The sequence below is a fragment of the Capra hircus genome, chromosome 17 (genome assembly GCF_001704415.2).
Source record: "Capra hircus breed San Clemente chromosome 17, ASM170441v1, whole genome shotgun sequence".
NCBI lineage: Eukaryota > Metazoa > Chordata > Mammalia > Artiodactyla > Bovidae > Capra > Capra hircus.
In genome coordinates, this window is record NC_030824.1 from 17,790,775 (window position 1) to 17,808,849 (window position 18,075).

At 45.3% G+C, this 18,075-nt stretch overlaps 1 protein-coding gene and 1 non-coding gene across 3 annotated transcripts; both read left to right on the forward strand.

Moving 5' to 3' along the window:
- On the forward strand, positions 1,149–18,012 carry PSMD9 (proteasome 26S subunit, non-ATPase 9). Of its 2 annotated transcripts, XM_005691403.3 has the most exons (6): positions 1,151–1,402; positions 5,564–5,666; positions 8,532–8,737; positions 10,878–10,979; positions 16,253–16,341; positions 16,670–18,012. In XM_005691403.3, exons 1-6 carry the CDS (start codon positions 1,265–1,267, stop codon positions 16,695–16,697), a joined length of 666 nt encoding a protein of 221 aa, XP_005691460.1. In that variant the 5' UTR covers positions 1,151–1,264; the 3' UTR covers positions 16,698–18,012. The 2 variants fall into 2 exon arrangements, with proteins under 2 accessions (XP_005691461.1, XP_005691460.1); XM_005691404.3 differs by lacking the exon at positions 10,878–10,979 and having other exon boundaries at positions 1,149–1,402.
- Positions 15,973–16,045, forward strand: TRNAG-CCC. Its single transcript has one exon. It is a non-coding gene; the product is annotated as a tRNA-Gly (tRNA).

Here is an 18,075-nt window from a genome sequence, read left to right on the forward strand (position 1 = left end):
TGGGTTTGTCTGTTTGTTTTTCATGACTAGATTCAGAGCAAACATGTTTGACTACTAGGTAGGTGATGGTGTGTCTTTTTCAGTGCAAAATGTCAGCGGGAACATGTTAAGAGGTTGTGTCATCTTTTGGTTACGCTGGGTTCAAATTGGGGCTGCTTATTTTGCTAGCTGAGCAAGTGAGTCATTAGATGATTTTTCTCAGCTGTCAAATGAGGGTAATAATAATCCTGGTTTATGAGTTTGTTGAATTAAAAAAAAATTTATTTGGCTGTGCTGAGTTTCAAATCTTTGGAGCATGCGGGATCTTTTTTTAAGTTGCCACATGTAAACTCTTGGTTGAGGCATGTGGGATCTAGTTCCCTGACCAGGAATCGAACCCTGGCCCCCTGCATTGGAAGCCCACAGTCTTAGCCACTGGACCACCAGGGGAGTCCCAAATTTGTTGAATTAATACACATAGGGCCCTTAGAACAGTGCAATGCGTTGTATTTGATAAATTATTAGTATTGATATTATTGTTGTCATCAATACTATTTTTACTGATATTTATAGAGACCTTAATATGAGATGCACTGAGTCCAGTGCTCACTTCTTTGCCCTTCCAGCACCTAGGACAGTGTATGACACAAAGGAGGCATTCAATAAATACTTGTTTGCATTTTGCAAACAGGTCAACACTATGTCATATGAATGTCAACACTATGAGATAGATTGCTATCAATAGCCAACCAACTCACGGATGAGGAAACGGAGGCTCAGTGAAGTGATTTATCTAGGCCACTACTGGCAGTAAGAGGCAAGAGCTGGGATTTGAACCCAAGCTTATAGGCTTTGTAAAACCAGGAATCTTGAGTATTTTGTAAACCCTCAGGGACTGTGTAGATGCAGAGCTGAAATGGAGCGCCACGCACAGTGCGCTGCCCCATGCATACAGGAGGCGCTCAATACATAGCTGAATGAATGAGAAAAGAAAGCGAGTCAACTAGAGAGAGTTCATCATGCCTTGGTCTGGGCCAGCGCTTGGGTGGGACTGAGAATCCATCCGTCCTCATACCTCCCGCCAAGAGTTACCACAGGACCACGTGTTCCAGCAGGGTGTGGTTTCTGGTGACCACGCCCCACAGACAAAACCACACCTTTTGCTTTTCCGGGCTCCCGCGAACAGCCGAGGTGTTTTGGCCCGCGCGCGGAGCCGTAGCTACAGTTTCCTCGGGCGTCCGCGGCCGGGAAACCGGCTGTTCCAGGTCCCGGGTAGACGTGCACAATGTCGGAGAAGGCGGGGAGTCAGAGTGGGGGCTCCTCGGAGGCCAGTGGTGTAACTGTCAGCGACATTCAGGAACTGATACGGCGCAAGGAGGAGATCGAGGCCCAGATCAAAGCCAATTATGAAGTGCTGGAGAGCGTGAGTGTGGGAACTGGGCTCCCGGGCGGGCTGGGAGGCCCCGCAACGCATTCCTGACGCGGCCCCAGGCCGGGCAGTCAGGCAAGTAACGTGAATAACTAGGAAGGATTCGAATCGATGTTCCAGCAAGCATTTATGGAGCCCTCACTGGGAGCTGTGTTAAACGCTTCACATTGGTTAACGCATTTAATCCTCCCAATAATCTTTTGAGGTGAGTTTTATTATTTCCCTCATTTTAGGGATGGAGAAACAGACATTACTTAAACCTGCCTGAAGTCGCAGTTCAGTTCAGTCGCTCAGTCGTGTCCGCCTCTTTCAGGGGGGATTTGCAGAGGCAGGGTGATAATTTTCTCTGTCATCAGTCGTACAGTTACCAGATGTCCTGTAACCACTTTACCTTAGAGCTTCTTAAACTTGAATGTGTACGCGAATCACCTGATGATCTTGTTAAAATTCAGATTCTGATGATGCACGGGTGTGTGGGAACAGCTACTGCATTTCTGCAAATTCCCAGAGATGCTGATGCCACTGGTGTAAGAACATAACAGGAAAGGTTTACGATCCTTACGGTATAAGGAGGAAACTGGGGCCAAGAGTGGGGCAAACCCTTGCCTAGGGTCCTGTACGTCGGAAGTGGCTGTGATGGGGTTACTTCTCAGGTCTCTCTGGCTCCAAAACGGATACAGTTTTTCTTAAGCCACCTAGCGTAAAACCACAAATAAATTTGCCGAGGAAGAGTAAATGAATTACATGCTATACAGGGTGGATGAAGTGCAATGTAGGTGATGGTTATAAGATGAAGTATCATGTGGAGGCCAGGGTACCCTTTTACTGGGTGCTGACTGTGTGCCTGAATTAAGCTGGTTTATGTGTATGCTATATCCTGGAATCCTCTTAACTGCTCTATGAAGTTGGTATGTTACTCTGGGGCTCAGAAAGGGGAAGTCACAAGGTGAGATTTAGATCTTATGCCTAGGGAATCCAGAATCTGTGCTTTCAAGTGGTTTCTCACACCTGAGTTATTTTTCTGCTTCATTCAGGATGCTGTGTCTGTATACCTCCTGTACTGTTACTCCCTTGTTATTTTCCTTTAAGTTAACCCATTTTTTTTAAACTTAATTTTATTTTTAAAGGAAATTTTGTAACTTCACAGCATATGAAAACATAAGAATCTCTTTCCTTAAATATGAAATAATGAAAGTGATCCCCCCAAAAGGTGATCTATCCATGTATCTCTCACCTGATGAATGGATAATGAAATGTGGTCTGTCCATACAATGGGATATTACTTAAATAAAAAACAGTGAAGTGCTACATATGCTACAAAAGATCATGAACTTTGAAAGCTAAGTGAAAGAAATTCATCACAAAAGACCACACATTTTATGATTCCATTTATCTGAAAGATCTAGAATAGGCAAATTCATGGACAGAAGGTAGATTCGTGGTTGCCAGGGGCTGAGGGGAGGGGGAGATGGAAGTGGCTGCTAGTGGGTCAGAGTTTCTTTTTGGAGGGTGGTGAAAGTGTTTTTAAATTGATTGTGGTGATGATTTCATAATTCTATGAATATTCTAAAAACCACTGAATGGTACATTTATTTATTTGGCTGCACCACGCAGCATGATCTTAGTTACTTGACCAATGATGGAAACTGTGCTCCCTGCAGTAGAAGCACAGAATTCTTAACCACAATGGCACCCCACTCCAGTACTCTTGCCTGGGAAATCTCATGGACAGAGGAGCCTGGTAGGCTGCAGGCCATGGGGTCGCTAAGAGTCTGACATGACCGAGTGACTTCACTTTCACTTTCATGCATTGGAGAAGGAAACGGCAACCCACTCCAGTGTTCTTGCCTGGAGAATCCCAGGGACAGGGGAGCCTGGTGGGCTGCCATCTGTGGGGTCGCACAGAGTCGGACACAACTGAAGCGACTTAGCAGCAGCAGCAGCAGCAGCAGACTGCCAGGGAAATCCAGAATTGTACACTTTAAATGGGTGTATTCCATAGTGTATGAATTATATCTGAATAAAGCTGTTTTTAAAAATGGAGAGGCCCAGATATAACAAGTGATCTGGAGATAATATGGAGACCAACACCACTTTTTCCTTGACTACTGGAGGGTTGATGATAATTGGAAAGGGAATAAGTGTTTTAGATTCAGGGTTATTAAATGCCTTGTATATGAGTTGCCAGTGGCCCAGGTCCCAACGTTGGAAACCAGTCTCTGATGCAGTATTGCCTTACTGCAGTCAGGAAGGCCAGTCAACTCTTAATCATTGTGAGCATACAGGAGGCAGACACAGATATTTAGCCCCTGGCACATTTATACCGTATCTATAGAGAGTCCTGGGTTAAGGGAGTATACGAGACCCCCTTCCCCATGAACAGAAAACAGTAAGTGTAACCCACGGGCTTTCAGAAAGAAAGGGAGGGACATGAATGGAATCCCTCCCCTTGGAACCTGTGTACACTCAGCAGTTGGTCTCTGTGCTGATCATTATAGCCCTCATTTATTACTTTCTGTGTGTATTAATTTCCTGGGGTCACCATAACAAATGATCACACACTTGGTGGCTTGAAACAGCAGAAGTTTATCCTCTCTTAGTTGTGGAGACCAGCAGTGTGAAATTAAGGAGTTGGTAGGTTTGATTCCTTCTGGAGCTCTGAGGGAGAAGCCATTCCCTGCCTCTCTCCTAAATTCTGGTGGCTCCTGGCCATCGTTGGCTGGTGGCAGTGTCATTCTAATCCCTGCCTCTGTATTCGTGGCCTACTCTCTGCATCTCCCTGTCCCATCTCTCCCTCTCCTTTCTTGTATCAGGATACCCATCGTTGGATGTAGGGGCCACCTGAAATCCAGGAAGATCTCTTGCGATCCTTCACTTAATTATATCTGCAAAGATCATTTTTCCAAATAAGGTCACGTTTGGGTTAGGACTGGGACATATCTTTTGAGGGCTGCTATTCACCACTCTGTGATTGTATCTGGCACTGTGCTAAGTACCCTGCTGCTACTGCTGCTAAGTCACTTTAGTCGTGTCCGACTCTGTGCGACCCCATAGATGGCAGCCCACCAGGCTTCCCCGTCCCTGGGATTCTCCAGGCAAGAGTACTGGAAGACCCTACGTAGATCAATTAGTTAATTCTAAGAACAGGTGTGAAGTGAGGTGAGTGTCATTTTTCCCATTTTATAATTGAGGAAGCTGAGGCCCAGAGAGGTGAACATATTAACCAAGGACACCCAGCTTGTATGTAGCCGAACTGAACTTGAAATCAAAGTCTGCAAAAACCCAGCTGTATGTCATATAATATGATTCATTGCTGTTGTGCACCATGCTCTGATTTAGGTAGGAAAAGACTTTTAAAATGTGAAAATGGCAATTAAAATTTAAAATATGAAAATGGCAATTCCTTGGTGATGCAGTGGTTAGAACTCTGTGCTTTCACTGCCGAGGGCGTGAGTTTAGCCCCTGATCAGGGACTAAGATCCCACAAGCTATGCAGCACAGCTGAAAGAAACAAAACATTATAACAAATGTATTGTTTTCAATAGGGAATACATTGCCATGGTCAAAATTCAACATTTACAGTAGGATATAAGATGGAAAGTCTCTCTCCCTTCCCTGTCCCCAGCCACCCCTTTCCTCTACCCCAGATGGCAACTGGTAATATCAGTGTATCCTTCCAGAGATGAAAGGCCTGTTTGAAGGTCCCTTCAGATCTCTCTTTATTTTCAGAAGAACCAAAGTCCTGCCTCAGCTGGGTGCTCTTGGGGGTTTTTACCCTCCTCTAACCTCCAAGGTCACCAGCCAGGTGTCAGCTGCCCATAGGAGGGAGGGTCTGGAGGAGTTGAGGTAGCAACTGGCCTTGAGGGTGATGCTCAAAGGAGTCATTAATTTTTATCTGTACTGCTCTAATGTCAGAAAAGAGAGTGGGTCCACGCATTACTGGTGTTGTTAAAAGTCAGCTAAACAATGGTGCCCACCTGCGAGGGCAGTGGCGGGAGGGCGTGGGAGAGGGCCTGGTCTGTGCGAAGTGATCCATACATGGCCGCTGTGGTCACTGGCACCTTTGTCACGACTGCAGAGGAGCAGAGTCAGGGGAAGGAGGGCTCAAGGACTTCATACCTGTAAAATCTTCCTGACCTTGTTTCTTCCCTGCAGCAAAAAGGCATCGGGATGAACGAGCCACTGGTGGACTGCGAGGGCTACCCCCGGGCAGATGTGGACCTGTACCAAGTCCGAACTGCAAGGCACAACATTGTCTGTGAGTGACCCTGGCTGGGGATGTTCCCCCACCTTGCAGCAGGAGGTGTACAGGGCACAAAGAAGTCACCAGTATTCCATGTGACCTGCTTCCCTCTCCTCTCTTGATGGGATCATCTCCTTGTCCCCATGGAGGGACTGAGAACTATGGGAATGGGATAGACTCTAGGGGTCTATATTTATGGACTCATTTTCTTTTTTTTAAAATCCCTTTTTTAAAAGTTTGTTTTATTTTTTGGCCTCACCATGTGGCATGTGGGATCTTAGCTCCCTGACCAGGGATGAAACCCATGCTCCCTGCATTGGAAGCATGGAGTCTTAACCATTGGACCTCCGGGGAAGTCCTGTGGTTTCATTTTTCATTTTGCTTTTAGGAACCTTGCTTCATTGTGGAAACTTGTATTGCAGTAACAACAGAAACCCAAGGCAGCTATGGCTTACAATCCCAATCAAATCAGTTACATGTGAGGAAGTATGTTTTGCTGTTAATGATAGTGACCTGACTATGGACATTCAAGCAGAAAATAGCTCAGTCCCTCAGTAAAGACATTTGCAGGTAGGCCGTGCAGGGCTGGTCTTCAGAAACCCAGGCTCTGCCATCCTTAGGAAATCTTGTCCATCTTCAGGGTCACCATATCCATGTGGCAGGCGGGAAGAAAGGGGAGGAAGAAGGTAGGAAGGACACAAGCTCCTGTGCCAGCTGGTACACCTCCTGTTAACGATCTGTCCTGCAAGTCCCATGCCCACGTCCTGCATCAGTTTCTGCTTTCCTCGTATAGGCTCCCCTGCCTGCAAGAAATGTGCCCCACAATGGGCGTGTTGCTATCTTAAGTAAAATATCTTATGTATATAGGTGTATATAGTGTGTCCCTGGAGAAGGAAATAGCAACCCACTCCAGTATTCTTGCCTGAGAGATCCCATGGACAGAGGAGGCTGGCAGGTTACAGTCCATGGGGTTGCAAAGAGTTGAGCATGACTTAGCACCTAAACAACAGTATAGTATGTATGTATGTGTTTATTATCAAGGAACAGAGTGTGGATAGAGGTTGGGTAGTTTATTTGACTTCTGTTTCTGCTGTAACAAATCATCACAGACTTAGTGGTTTAAAATGTCACAAATTGGGACTTCCCTAGTGGTCCAGTGGTTAAGACTTTGCCCTTCCAGTGCAGGGGGTGTGGGTTTGATCCCTGGTCAGGGAACTAAAATTTCACACGTCTGTGGCCCAAAAAAAAACAAAACATAAAACAGAAGCAATATTGTAACAAATTCAGTCAAGACTTTAAAAATGGCCCACATAAAAAAAAAAAAAAATCTAAAAAAAAAGTCACAAATGTATTATCTTACATTTCTGGAAGTGAGATGTCCACGTGGGTCTCACTATGCTAAAATCAGGGTGTCAACAGAGCTGTGTTCCCTCCAGATAATTCATTTCTTTGTCTTTTCCAGCCTCTAACAGCTGCCCACCTTCCTTGACTTGTAGCCTTTCCATCTTCAAAGCCACTGGTCACTTCTCTCCAGTTTCTGATGCTGTCATCACGTCTTTCTCTCATTCTCCTGTCTCCCTCTTTCACTGATAAAGACCCCTGTGATCACACTGGGCTACCCCTTGAATAATCCAGGGTAGCTTCCCATCTCAGGGCCCTTAACTTAATCCCACCTGTACAGCTTCCCTTGCCATGTCAAGTAGCAGATTCACAGGGTCTGGATTTAGGATGTGAACATCCTTCCTTGGGGCCACTTTTCATGCTGCCACAGCTAGGCAACCAGTGATTTCTACAGCAAGGGCATATCAGATAGAAGGGAGCTGATCATCTGCATTACTCCTCCCACTTTATTAGCTGCTTTTGGGCTGCACTGTGCCTTTGTTGCCGCACTCGGGCTTTCTTTAGGGCTCCTCTTCACCGCAGCGCGCTGGCTTCTCGCTGCAGTGGCTTCTCTTGTTGCCGAGCATGGGCTCTCGGGGCTGGGCTTCAGTAGTTGTGGCAGACGGGCTCAATTGCCCCACGTCATGTGGAATCTTCCCAGACCAGGCATCAAACCCGTGTCCCCGGCATTGGCAGGCGGGTTCTTAAGCACTGGCGCACCAGGGAAGTCCTACTTTATCCCCTTGATGACTTCTGGTTTACCTGTGTGAATCTTGACTCTATCTGCAGCATACTTTGGTATAAGTTGTCTTTAGGTTAAAAAAAAAAAAGTTACCCAGACCCCAGCCACTCTGCTGGGCTGGCCTGCAGAGACAGCTTACTCGACTTACTTTGTTCCCCACATTTTGAGTTAACTGGCAATACTGAAAAAAATCAGAGGACTTCATCCCCAAACTCCTGGATTCCAGCTGTTTTCACTGTTGCCTCTCCCATGCTGAGCACCACCAGTCATGTGTTGCTAGATGGGGCATCTTCTGGAAGCATTAAGAGAAAAGTGAGGTCCTCCTTGGCTCCAGCCTGCTTCACTTGGTGGCTTGCTCATGGCGCTGCCTCTTGTGTACGCTTGAGCTTGTGGCCATGGATTCAGCTGGACGAGTCCCTCCTCCTGCTCACCTGTCAGGCCTCCACTGAACTGGTGCTACCTTTGGCAGGCCTTCCTTGATCTTCTAGACGAGCCAGGTCAGGGCCCATGGGCGGGTCAGCCCACATCGTGGTCATCAGGTGTCATTGTAATCACTCATCCCTTGGCTGCTCTTCTTGCAGGACTGTAAGCTTCATGAGGACAGCCCCTCTGTCTTGTTTGTAGATGAGTCCTCAGTGTCTGGCTCAACCTCTGGGATAAAATAAGCACTCATTAAATATTTAGTGAATGAATGTAGGGGGCATGTCTCATGTCCTCTGCTGTCTTTTCTTGGCCCCTGATACGATGCTCTCCTTCAGGCCTGCAGAATGACCACAAGGCGGTGATGAAGCAGGTGGAAGACGCCCTACACCAGCTGCATGCTCGCGACAAGGAGAAGCAGGCCCGGGACCTGGCCGAAGCCCATAGGGAGGCCCTGAGCCGCGACGAGAGCCAGGGCCTCAGTCCTGCCCAGGCCTTCGCCAAAGTGAACAGTGTCAGCCCCGGCTCCCCCGCCAGCATCGCAGTAAGCCAGGGCTGACTCCCTGAGCTCACAGCCTGAGGGTGCCTTGAGGTGGACTTGAGGCTGGGGCACTGTGGACAGACAGACCCACACTGTCTCCAGGGCAGCAGACACCAGGGAGGGCCAGCAGGAGTTAGGCCTTGCTACCCACTCAAGTAGCCATGAGGGAAACCCTGGGCCACAAGGTGGAAGGCGATAGATGTCCCAAGAGGGAAGGAGGCTCTCTTCCTGGGCCTGATTTTCACTGGGCGTTGAGTAACAGGCAGGAGAGTGACAACAATAGCTGCCACTTACTGAGCCCTTGCTTTGCAACACATGTCCTGCCAAGTGAGCTCGCCTGGTGTGTTTTGACAAGTTTTAACAGATTTAATTGGGATATAGGTCATGTGCCGTAACTTTTATCCATTTAAGGTACATATATGATTGAGTGGCTTTTGGTGTATTAACAATTAGGAGTCAGATTTTAGAGTATTTTCATTGTTCTGAAAAGAAACCAATTAGGCATTACACCTCAACCCCCGATCTCCCTTAACCCCTGGCTCCCACCAGTCTGCTTTCTGTTTCTATGAATTTGCCTGCTTTGGACATTTCATATATGAGTGAATGGAATCATACAATATGTGGTCCTCTGTGTCTGGCTTCTCCCTCTTAGTATCATGTTTTCAAGGTCTGTCCGTGTTGGAGCATGTATGTCAATTTCATTCCTTTTTCATTTTCTTAAGTTTTTTACTGGAGAATAGTTGATTTATGGTGTTGTGTTAGTTTCAGGTATATAGCAAAGTGAAGAAGTTGTACATATACATATATCCACTCCTTTTTGGATTCTTTTCCCATTCAGTCCATTACAGAGTACTGAGTAGAGTTCCCTGTGCTATACAGCAGGTTCTTATTAGTTATCTATTTTATACATAGTTGTATATAATCTCCCAATTTATCTCTCTCTCACATTCATTCCTTTTTCTGAGTATAGTATGGTGTCTGGATAGATCACACTTTGTTTATGCATTCATCAATTCGTTTCCATTTTCTGGCTATTATGAATAATGCCTCTGTGAACATGACGTACAGATTTTTATATAGAGCTGCAATTTATGTTGAATCCCACAGCCACCCTCTGGAGTAGGTACCATTTCACCCATGGGGAAAAGCCTCGAACCCCTGAAGTACTTTTTGCCAGGACACACAGCTTCTAGAAGGCAGAATTGGGCCCTGCCAGTCATCTTTAGTGATCGTAAGACTGTAAGTTACATGTTTTATCCACCACTGTGCATACAACACGGAGAAGGCAATGGCACCCCACTCCAGTGTTCTTGTCTGGAAAATCCCATGGACAGCGGAGCTTGGTGGGCTGCCCTCTGTGGGGTCGCACAGAGTCGGACACGACTGAAGCGACTTAGCAGCAGCAGCAGCAGTGCACACAACATCTGGTACAGAGTTGTCGTTGACCCGTGACGAGTATTTGTGGAAGCGATGGAGGAACTGTGATCTGTGTTCTGAGGGTCACTCTTGTCCTGGGTCAGCGTTGTGCCCCTGGCTGCTAGAATGGGGCCTTCTAGGGCAAATGTATCTAAATGCTGACTCCTGAACAAAGTAAGCCAGATTGGCCTGCCACTCCTTGCCCCTGGGTCAGGGCCAGGACCAGGACCAGAGAGCTTTGCCCTGTGTTCCTCAAGGCCTGCACCACTGCCAGCTTTCACCAGGCACTGGGCAGACCTGACCGGCCACCTTTTGCTCACTTTGTGCCTGGAGGAACCCCTGGAGGAGCTGGCCCAGTTATGCGCTGCCCCTCCCTGTCCGATGTATCTAAATCCTAACCTCTTTGCTTCGTGCCCGCCATTCTTCTCTGTGGAAAACATGCTCATTAAAAAAAAAAAATCAGAGTATAATTGCTTTACAGCATTGTGTTTCTGTTGTACAGTGAAGTGAATCAGCCATACATATACATATATCCCCTCCCCCGTAAGCCTCCCTCCCACCCCAGCTCCCATCCGACCCCTCTCAGCCACCACAGACCGCCGAGCTGAGCTCCCTGTGCCATACAGCAGATTCCCACTGAACATGCGTGCATTAAGTTAGCACTGTCTGAGAGGATGAAGCACACTGAAGCTCTCTCCTGACTTCCTGTTTTCTCTGCTCTCTTTAGGGTCTGCAAGTGGATGATGAGATTCTGGAGTTTGGCTCTGTGAACACCCAGAACTTCCAGTCACTGCAGAACATTGGCAGTGTGGTCCAGCACAGTGAGGGGGTGAGCTGGAGGGCATGTGGAGTCTGGCCAGGGACCCCGGAACTGCCGGGGCAGGGGCTGTGGCCGGGGTGTGGGCCAGCTGCCCTCGGGGGGCTGTTACCCAAGCACAGTCCTTCCCGCACAGGGCCTTTTGGCTGTTCCCTCCGCCTAGAATGCTTATCCCCCTGATTTCTGGCAGGCCTCGGGCCAAGAAGCAGTTGGCTGGTGTCGGTGCCCTGCTAGAGGTCAGGCCCTCATTTCCACACTGACTGACACCTTCATTCAGTCTGTACTTAGATGGAAGTTTATAATTTTGTTTTTTATCAAACTCATTAGTTTTGCACTTTATGGCTTGTATCTCCTTCAAGAAAGTCTTCTAATGCTTTTGTTGGTTTGTTTTTAGCTTTTCTTTAATCCATCTGGCATGTATCTTTTATTATTTTTTTTATAACAGTTTGACTGACGTACAATTTACATACCTTCCAGGTCACCCATTTAAAGTGCATAATTTACTCATTTTTAGTCTGTTCGTAGAGTTGGGCATCGATCACCACAATCAGTTTTATTTATTTTTAAATTTTTTATTTATTTATTATTTTTTACAATCACCTCAGAAAAAAGCCTCATTCCCACTAGCAGTCACTCCCATTTTCCCCATACCTACCAACCCCTGGCAGCCACTAAACTACTCTGTCTCTACTGCTGCTAAGTCACTTCAGTCGGTCCGACTCTGTGTGACCCCATAGACGGCAGCCCACCAGGCTCCCCCGTCCCTGGGACTCTCCAGGCAAGAACACTGGGGTGGGTTGCCGTTTCCTTCTCCAGTGCATGAAAGTGAAAAGTGAAAGTGAAGTCGCTCAGTCGTGTCTGACTCTTCGCGACCCCATGGACTGCAGCCCACCAGGCTCCTCCCTCCATGGGATTTTCCAGGCAAGAGTACTGGTGTGGGTTGCCTGCCATTGCTTTCTCCACAGTCTTGCTTATTCTGGATATTTCATGTAAATAGGATCATATAGTATGTGATTTATACTGTATATATATATACACGCATATATACTGTGATATATCCTGTATATATACTAAGTGATATATATGTATCATTTAGTGTAGTGTTTTCAAGATTCATCCATGTTGTAGCATATGTCAACACTTCATTCCTTTTTATGACCAAATAGTATCCCGTTGTATGGATAGGCCATACTTTATTTATCCATTCATTAGTTGACGAATATTCAGATTGTTTCCACTTTGGGGGTATTATTATAGAGTAATGCTTCTGTGAACATTCTATAGAAGTTCGTGTGTGCACATATGTTTTCATTTCTGTTGGATTCATAGTTCATCTGAAATTAATTTTTGTGAATGGTGTGAAGCAGGGTCTCAGACATATTTTTTTCCCCAAATGGATAGTAGTTGTTCCAGTATTGTGTATTGAAAAGTTAGTACTTTACCCACTCTTTTATATTGCCACATCTGTTATGTGATTTTTATATGTGGGATTCTTTGTTTCTTTGGTCTGTTTGTTCGGAACCTTTCTGGGGTTTCCTAGAACAAATCCATTTGTCCTGCACTGCTTCTCTTTAACCCTTTGCCAGAAAAGGTGTATTGGTGAGTGAAAAAAATCACCCCAAAACTTCAGCAACTTGAAGCTTCAAGCATCTATTAGCTCATACAGTATGGGGTCAGGCAGTGTCCAGGAGTCATGTAGCTGGGTGGTTTAGGTTCAGGGTCTCTCATGAGGTTGTGATCAAGATGAAAGCAGAGGTTGCCGTTATCTGAGGGCTTGACCGAGGTTAGAAAATCTGTGTCCGAGGTGCCTCACTCACGTGGCTGTTGGCAGGAGACTTCAGGTCCTCAGCACGTGGGCCTCCACAGTGCTGCTTTGAGTGCCCCCGTAGCATGGCGGCTGGCTTCTTGCAGAGTGGGCAGTCCAAGTGAGAGCAGAGAGCCGAGAGCAGCGCCTTCTGACTCAGTCTCTGAAGATTCACACTATCAATTCCACTGTCTTCTATTTGTTAGAAGCAAGTCCATTCCTCACTCAAAAGGAAAGGAATTAGGCTTTAATTCTAGAAGGAAAGAATTTCGAAGCATTTATTTATCACTGTGGCATTACACCTTTGTCATCTCTTTACTGTCCCATCACCATTTTAGTGAGGTTTCTAGAGATGATGCATTATGTTATTTTTACCAGAGTCTCTGTTTTTCACTCCTTCTTCCCCACCCCACCTCCCCAGCTTGCTAGTGTGTTAGAATTTACTCATGTTTCTTGGGTACCTTGCTACATGTAACAATACTTTTAAACTTTGTAGTTGTCTGGGCTCATTGTTACTGGTTTGTGTTGTAAATATGTCTCTCTCTCTCTCTCTCTTTTTTTTTTTTTTTGCCCCCTGGAAGAGGTAATACTTACTAATGGCAAAAACAGGACGAAAAAACATAATGAAAAACTTCCCTCTCCTCCAGGTTCATTTCCTTTCCTCCAAAGGCAGCTGCTTTCCAACTGTGTCCTTCCAGGGACACATTCTTTGTGCATTAGCATACAGAGCTACTGGATGCTTTGATTAAGTTAAGGCCTGATGTACCCACAGCAGAATTCACCCTTTTCAGTGTGTAGTTCTGTGAGTTTTGACAACTGTATGTGTATGTAAATATCACCAAATGAAGATACGTCACAGTTCTGCAACCCAAAATGGCCTCATCCTTTTGTAGTTAACTTCTCCCCATGCCTCATGCCCAGGAAACCACGGATCTGTGCTCCACTCCTGTGGCTTGACCTTTTCCAAAATGTTGCATAAGTGAAACTGCGTAGTATAAAGCCCTTTAAGGGGCTTCCCTGGCAGTCTAGTGGTTAAGACTCTGTGCTTCCATTGCACGGGGTGCAGGTTCAGTCCCTGGTCAGGGAACTGAGACCCTGCGTGCCATGTGGCACAGCTGAAAAAAAGTCCTGTAAGTCTGGCTACTTTCACCCAGCGTCCTGCATCTGCGGTTCTTCCAAGCTGGCACGTGCATCTGTAGTTCATCCCTTTTCACCACTGAGTAGTAATCCGTTGCGTAATGACCCCCAGACTCTTCATCCATTTTCCCAGCATGGGACATTTAGGTTGTTTCCAGTTTTTGGTGGTTACTCATAATAGCTACTGGTTTCTAATCTGTCTCTTCTAGTTAAATACAGTCTTTGGCTATTTATTTATAGCTTAAAAAAATCTGTTTTTGTTAACACTGAGGTGTAATTGACGAATAACATTATATGAATACTATTTTCAGGTATAAAACATAATAATTCAATGTTTCTATATTTTGCAAAATGATTGCCACAATAAGTCTAGTTAACATCTGTCACCATACATAGTAGTTACAAGGTTTTTTTTTTGTGATGTGTACTTTTAAGATTAGCAACTTTCAAATATGCAAGAGAGTATTATTATATTCCATATTGCACAGCGTGGTGACTAGTTAATAATACTGCATGAGTCCTTTTTGATAAAGGCAGTTATTGAACATTTTGTAGGAAATTTCATTCTAAAGAATATAAATTCCAATATATCAAACAGATAAGTTGAACTGCTGGGATGGGCTGGAGGGGGGGTGGGGGCAGTATCACACTCTCAGGGCCCTGGGTCCTCCTAGAACCAGAGCTCAGCTTGAGAATCATGGATCTGGGTTTCCATGGTCTGCTCTGTGAATTGGAAAAATAAAATCTTTTTTTAACCCCATAGCATTCTATTGTTAGACATTTAGGGAGTTTCCAATTTTATGGAAACTTGGAAATTAACACCCTTGTAGACAAATCTCTGTTTCTGTAGATAAGTTTTGAAAGGTGAGTTTCTGGATCAAATGCATGTATTTTCAAAGGAAAAAAAAATCTTAAAACAATATTTCTTTTTAATAAAAATAGTGTGTATTCAACCATAAAAAAAGAATGGTGTACTGATATCCTATAACAGTAACAATCCTTGAAAGAATTTGTGCTAAGTGAAAGAAGCCAGACACAAAGGGCCACATAGTTTAGAATTCCATTTATATGAAATGTTCAGAAGAGGCAAATCCATAGAGACAGAAAGTAGAGAGGTGGTTTCCAGGGGTTGGGGAGGAGGGACTAGAGAGTGGTTGCTAATGGGCACGGAGTTTCTTTTTGGGTGACGGAAGTACTCTGAAATTAGGTGGTGATGGTTGGACCAATCTCTGAATTTACTAAAACCCACTGAATTGTATACTTTATTTTTTATTTTTAAAAATATGTATTTATTTGGCTGCATTGAGTCTTAGTTGTGGCTCCCTGGGATCTTTGTTGTGGCATGCAGGATCTAGTTCCCTGACCAGGGCTCGAACCCAGGCTCCCTGCATTGGGAACGAGGAGTCTTAACCATTGACTACCAGGGAAGTCTCAAAATTTCTATTATTTTTAATTGAAGGAGAGGTGATTTTTTTTTTTAATTATTTATTTAGCTGCCTGGGGTCTTAGTTGGGGCACACGGGGACTTTGTTGAGCACAGGCTCTGTAGTGGTAGTGAGCAGCCTTGGTTGCCATGCAGCATGTGGGAACTTGCTTCCCCAACCAGAGATTGAACCCATGTCCCCTGCATTGTAAGGCAGATTCTTAACCACTGGACCCCCAGGGAAGTCCCTGAAGAATATAGTTGATTTATAACACATGGGACCTTTTAGGACATATATTCATGGATTCATGCTTCGCTGGTTTTGTTTTATTTTTACTAAACCTACTTATTCACTGTACTATATTTGAACAATACCTTATTGAGGGGTATTTTGGGTGTTTTCAGTTTTTGGAATTTTTAAATACTCCGGGATGAATGCTTTGTTTCTTTATCATCTTGTACTTTTGCAAAAGATATCTTGTATGCACCTTTTAAAGGTTTTGTTGTTGTTGTTGGGGAGGTATGTTTCTCCAGGAGGATGGTACCAAATCTGTAGCCCCACTGGCTCCCCCCAGAGTGCCAACTCCCCCCACATTCTTGCCAGTTGCAGAAATTATGTTTAGAATAAGCATCCTGGGACTTGCCTGGTGGTCTAGTGGCTAAGACTCTGTACTCCCAATACAGGGGGCCCAGGTTCGATCACTGGTCAGGCAACTAGATCCCATATCTTGCAACTAAGACCTGGCACAGCCAAATAAATAAATAAAAGCAAAAAAAAAATATTTTTAAAGCCTCCTTACCAATCTGGTGGGCAAAAAACAAAACAAACAACCGCCCCCGCCCAAGTATCTCAGCCTTCTAGCCTGAATCTCTTTGAATGCTAAGGAGGCTGAACATAAAATGAGCTTATTTTCCTTTCAGAAGCCCCTGAATGTGACAGTGATGCGCAGAGGGGAGAAACACCAGCTTAGACTCGTGCCAACACGCTGGGCGGGAAAAGGACTGCTGGGGTAAAGTATCCGTGTCCATTCATTCACACTGCAGTGTCTGCTGCTTGCTTGTTAGACATAAAGCTGTAGGCAGGAGGTGGGGTCGTCGGGGAAGGAAGGGAATTTCCAGATTACCTGTAGCAACTCATGATGAATCTTTTTGGCAGGATTGAGATTGCAGGTGTGGAGATGAAGGGAGCCCTGGTCACTCTGGGTCTTTCATTAACTGGGTGTTTGTGTTGAATGAATGAGAAAGCACGTAGGTGAAAAGCTCAGAAGGGATCACTTCTGATCTTCCTGAACAGAGCCACCAAACTTACATACTGTTTCTTTCCTTTTTTTCTTCCAGCTGCAACATTATTCCATTGCAAAGATGACTGTCCCTGAGGAATGGAAACAGCAAAGCATCTTCCTTTGCCCCAGACCTGGGTCTAGTGGGCTTTTCCTCCTCTTCTTTTCTGCCTGAAGCTCAAGGATCTCAAAGAGACTGGACGCCTGAACTAGGTGGTGGAAACGCTGTGGCCTCTCAGTTTAATCTCTCGGGATTAAGGCATTGTTAAAAACTTGATTTGTGTTTCACATCTCTTGCAGGTTAGGCCATGACCCTAAATGAGAATCCTCTGGATGGTGAGGAAGTGGGCGGGAGTTATTCTGGCAGGTGCTGATGTGACTTTATTCTTCTAGAAATCTTTTTTTTTTCCCCAAATAAACCCAGTTTTACAGTATTGATATGATCATGTTATCACCCTCGGTGAATTTCCTATGAACCTCTCAAAGCAAAGCTCAGACAGGAGTTAGAGCCTCCTCATAGAAAGTTGGGCAGAACAGATCAACAGTTGTGCTGTGTTTGACTAACAATATCTCTGGAACATGATTCTTCAGTGAATGAGGTTTCTAAGCACTCAGGCTGCACCATCTGCTTTTGCATTGCAGCACTGCTGCTCTGGCTACAGAAATTGCACCCTCAGCATTTGGATCTCTAGGGCCACAGCTCCCTCTAAGGGGAGCCAGGAAGCACGCCTGGTAGCTCAGTATGGTGTCAGCTTCCTTTCCATAACCCACCTGAGAGCAGAAAGGTCCTTTTCTGGAATAAAAGACCCTGCAAGTTAGCCTCTAATGATTTTTCATAATTGAACCTCCTAAGGTGTGCTGACATTACTGTTGAGAATCAGCAGGGTGTGCAGACCTGGCTTCTTGAAAATGCTGATTCCTCCTGCCTGCCTTTTATTTTCTTCCTTGAACATGGCAACATGAGTTTAAGTGATACTTAGTGACTCCCTGTTTTACTTTCCTTCTCTCGTCATATTACAATGCTGTGACTCCACAGTTTCTGCTAGACCACCTTCTGCTTCAGAGGGCATTGGCACATTCTGCTGAACACATACTCCGGTTCCTCAGGACTGGATTTGCTTGGCTTGGATACAGATACCAGGTCGTCCTGACAGGAGTCAGTACTGGGTGTGCTCCTATCCATGGGCTCTCATGCTCAACTGGAAAGACCTCCTATTGAGTACGTGCCCCAAACCATGTACCCTAGCCAAATTTCCACTTGGATTTCCCCGCCTTGTAGTCACAGATGTACTGTGTTTACCAGTGTTTGCTGTTCAAATTGTTTTTTCTAATTCCATGTGTTTTCCAATCTCTTTTTATAAACCCTAGACTATAATAAACACGGTTTGTCCCATCCAGTAATCCCTTTTAGTTTTTTGAGATGTGTATATGAAGATCCCCTGGAGTAGAAAATGGCAACCCACT

Excerpts from the sequence above, each read along its gene's own strand:
- PSMD9 (XM_005691403.3), top strand. The coding sequence starts at position 1,265 with ATGTCGGAGAAGGCGGGGAGTCAGAGTGGGGGCTCCTCGGAGGCCAGT. Across the intron at positions 1,403-5,563 it reads ATTATGAAGTGCTGGAGAGC|CAAAAAGGCATCGGGATGAA; the intron begins GTGAGTGTGGGA and ends TCTTCCCTGCAG. Across the intron at positions 8,738-10,877 it reads GCTCCCCCGCCAGCATCGCA|GGTCTGCAAGTGGATGATGA; the intron begins GTAAGCCAGGGC and ends TGCTCTCTTTAG.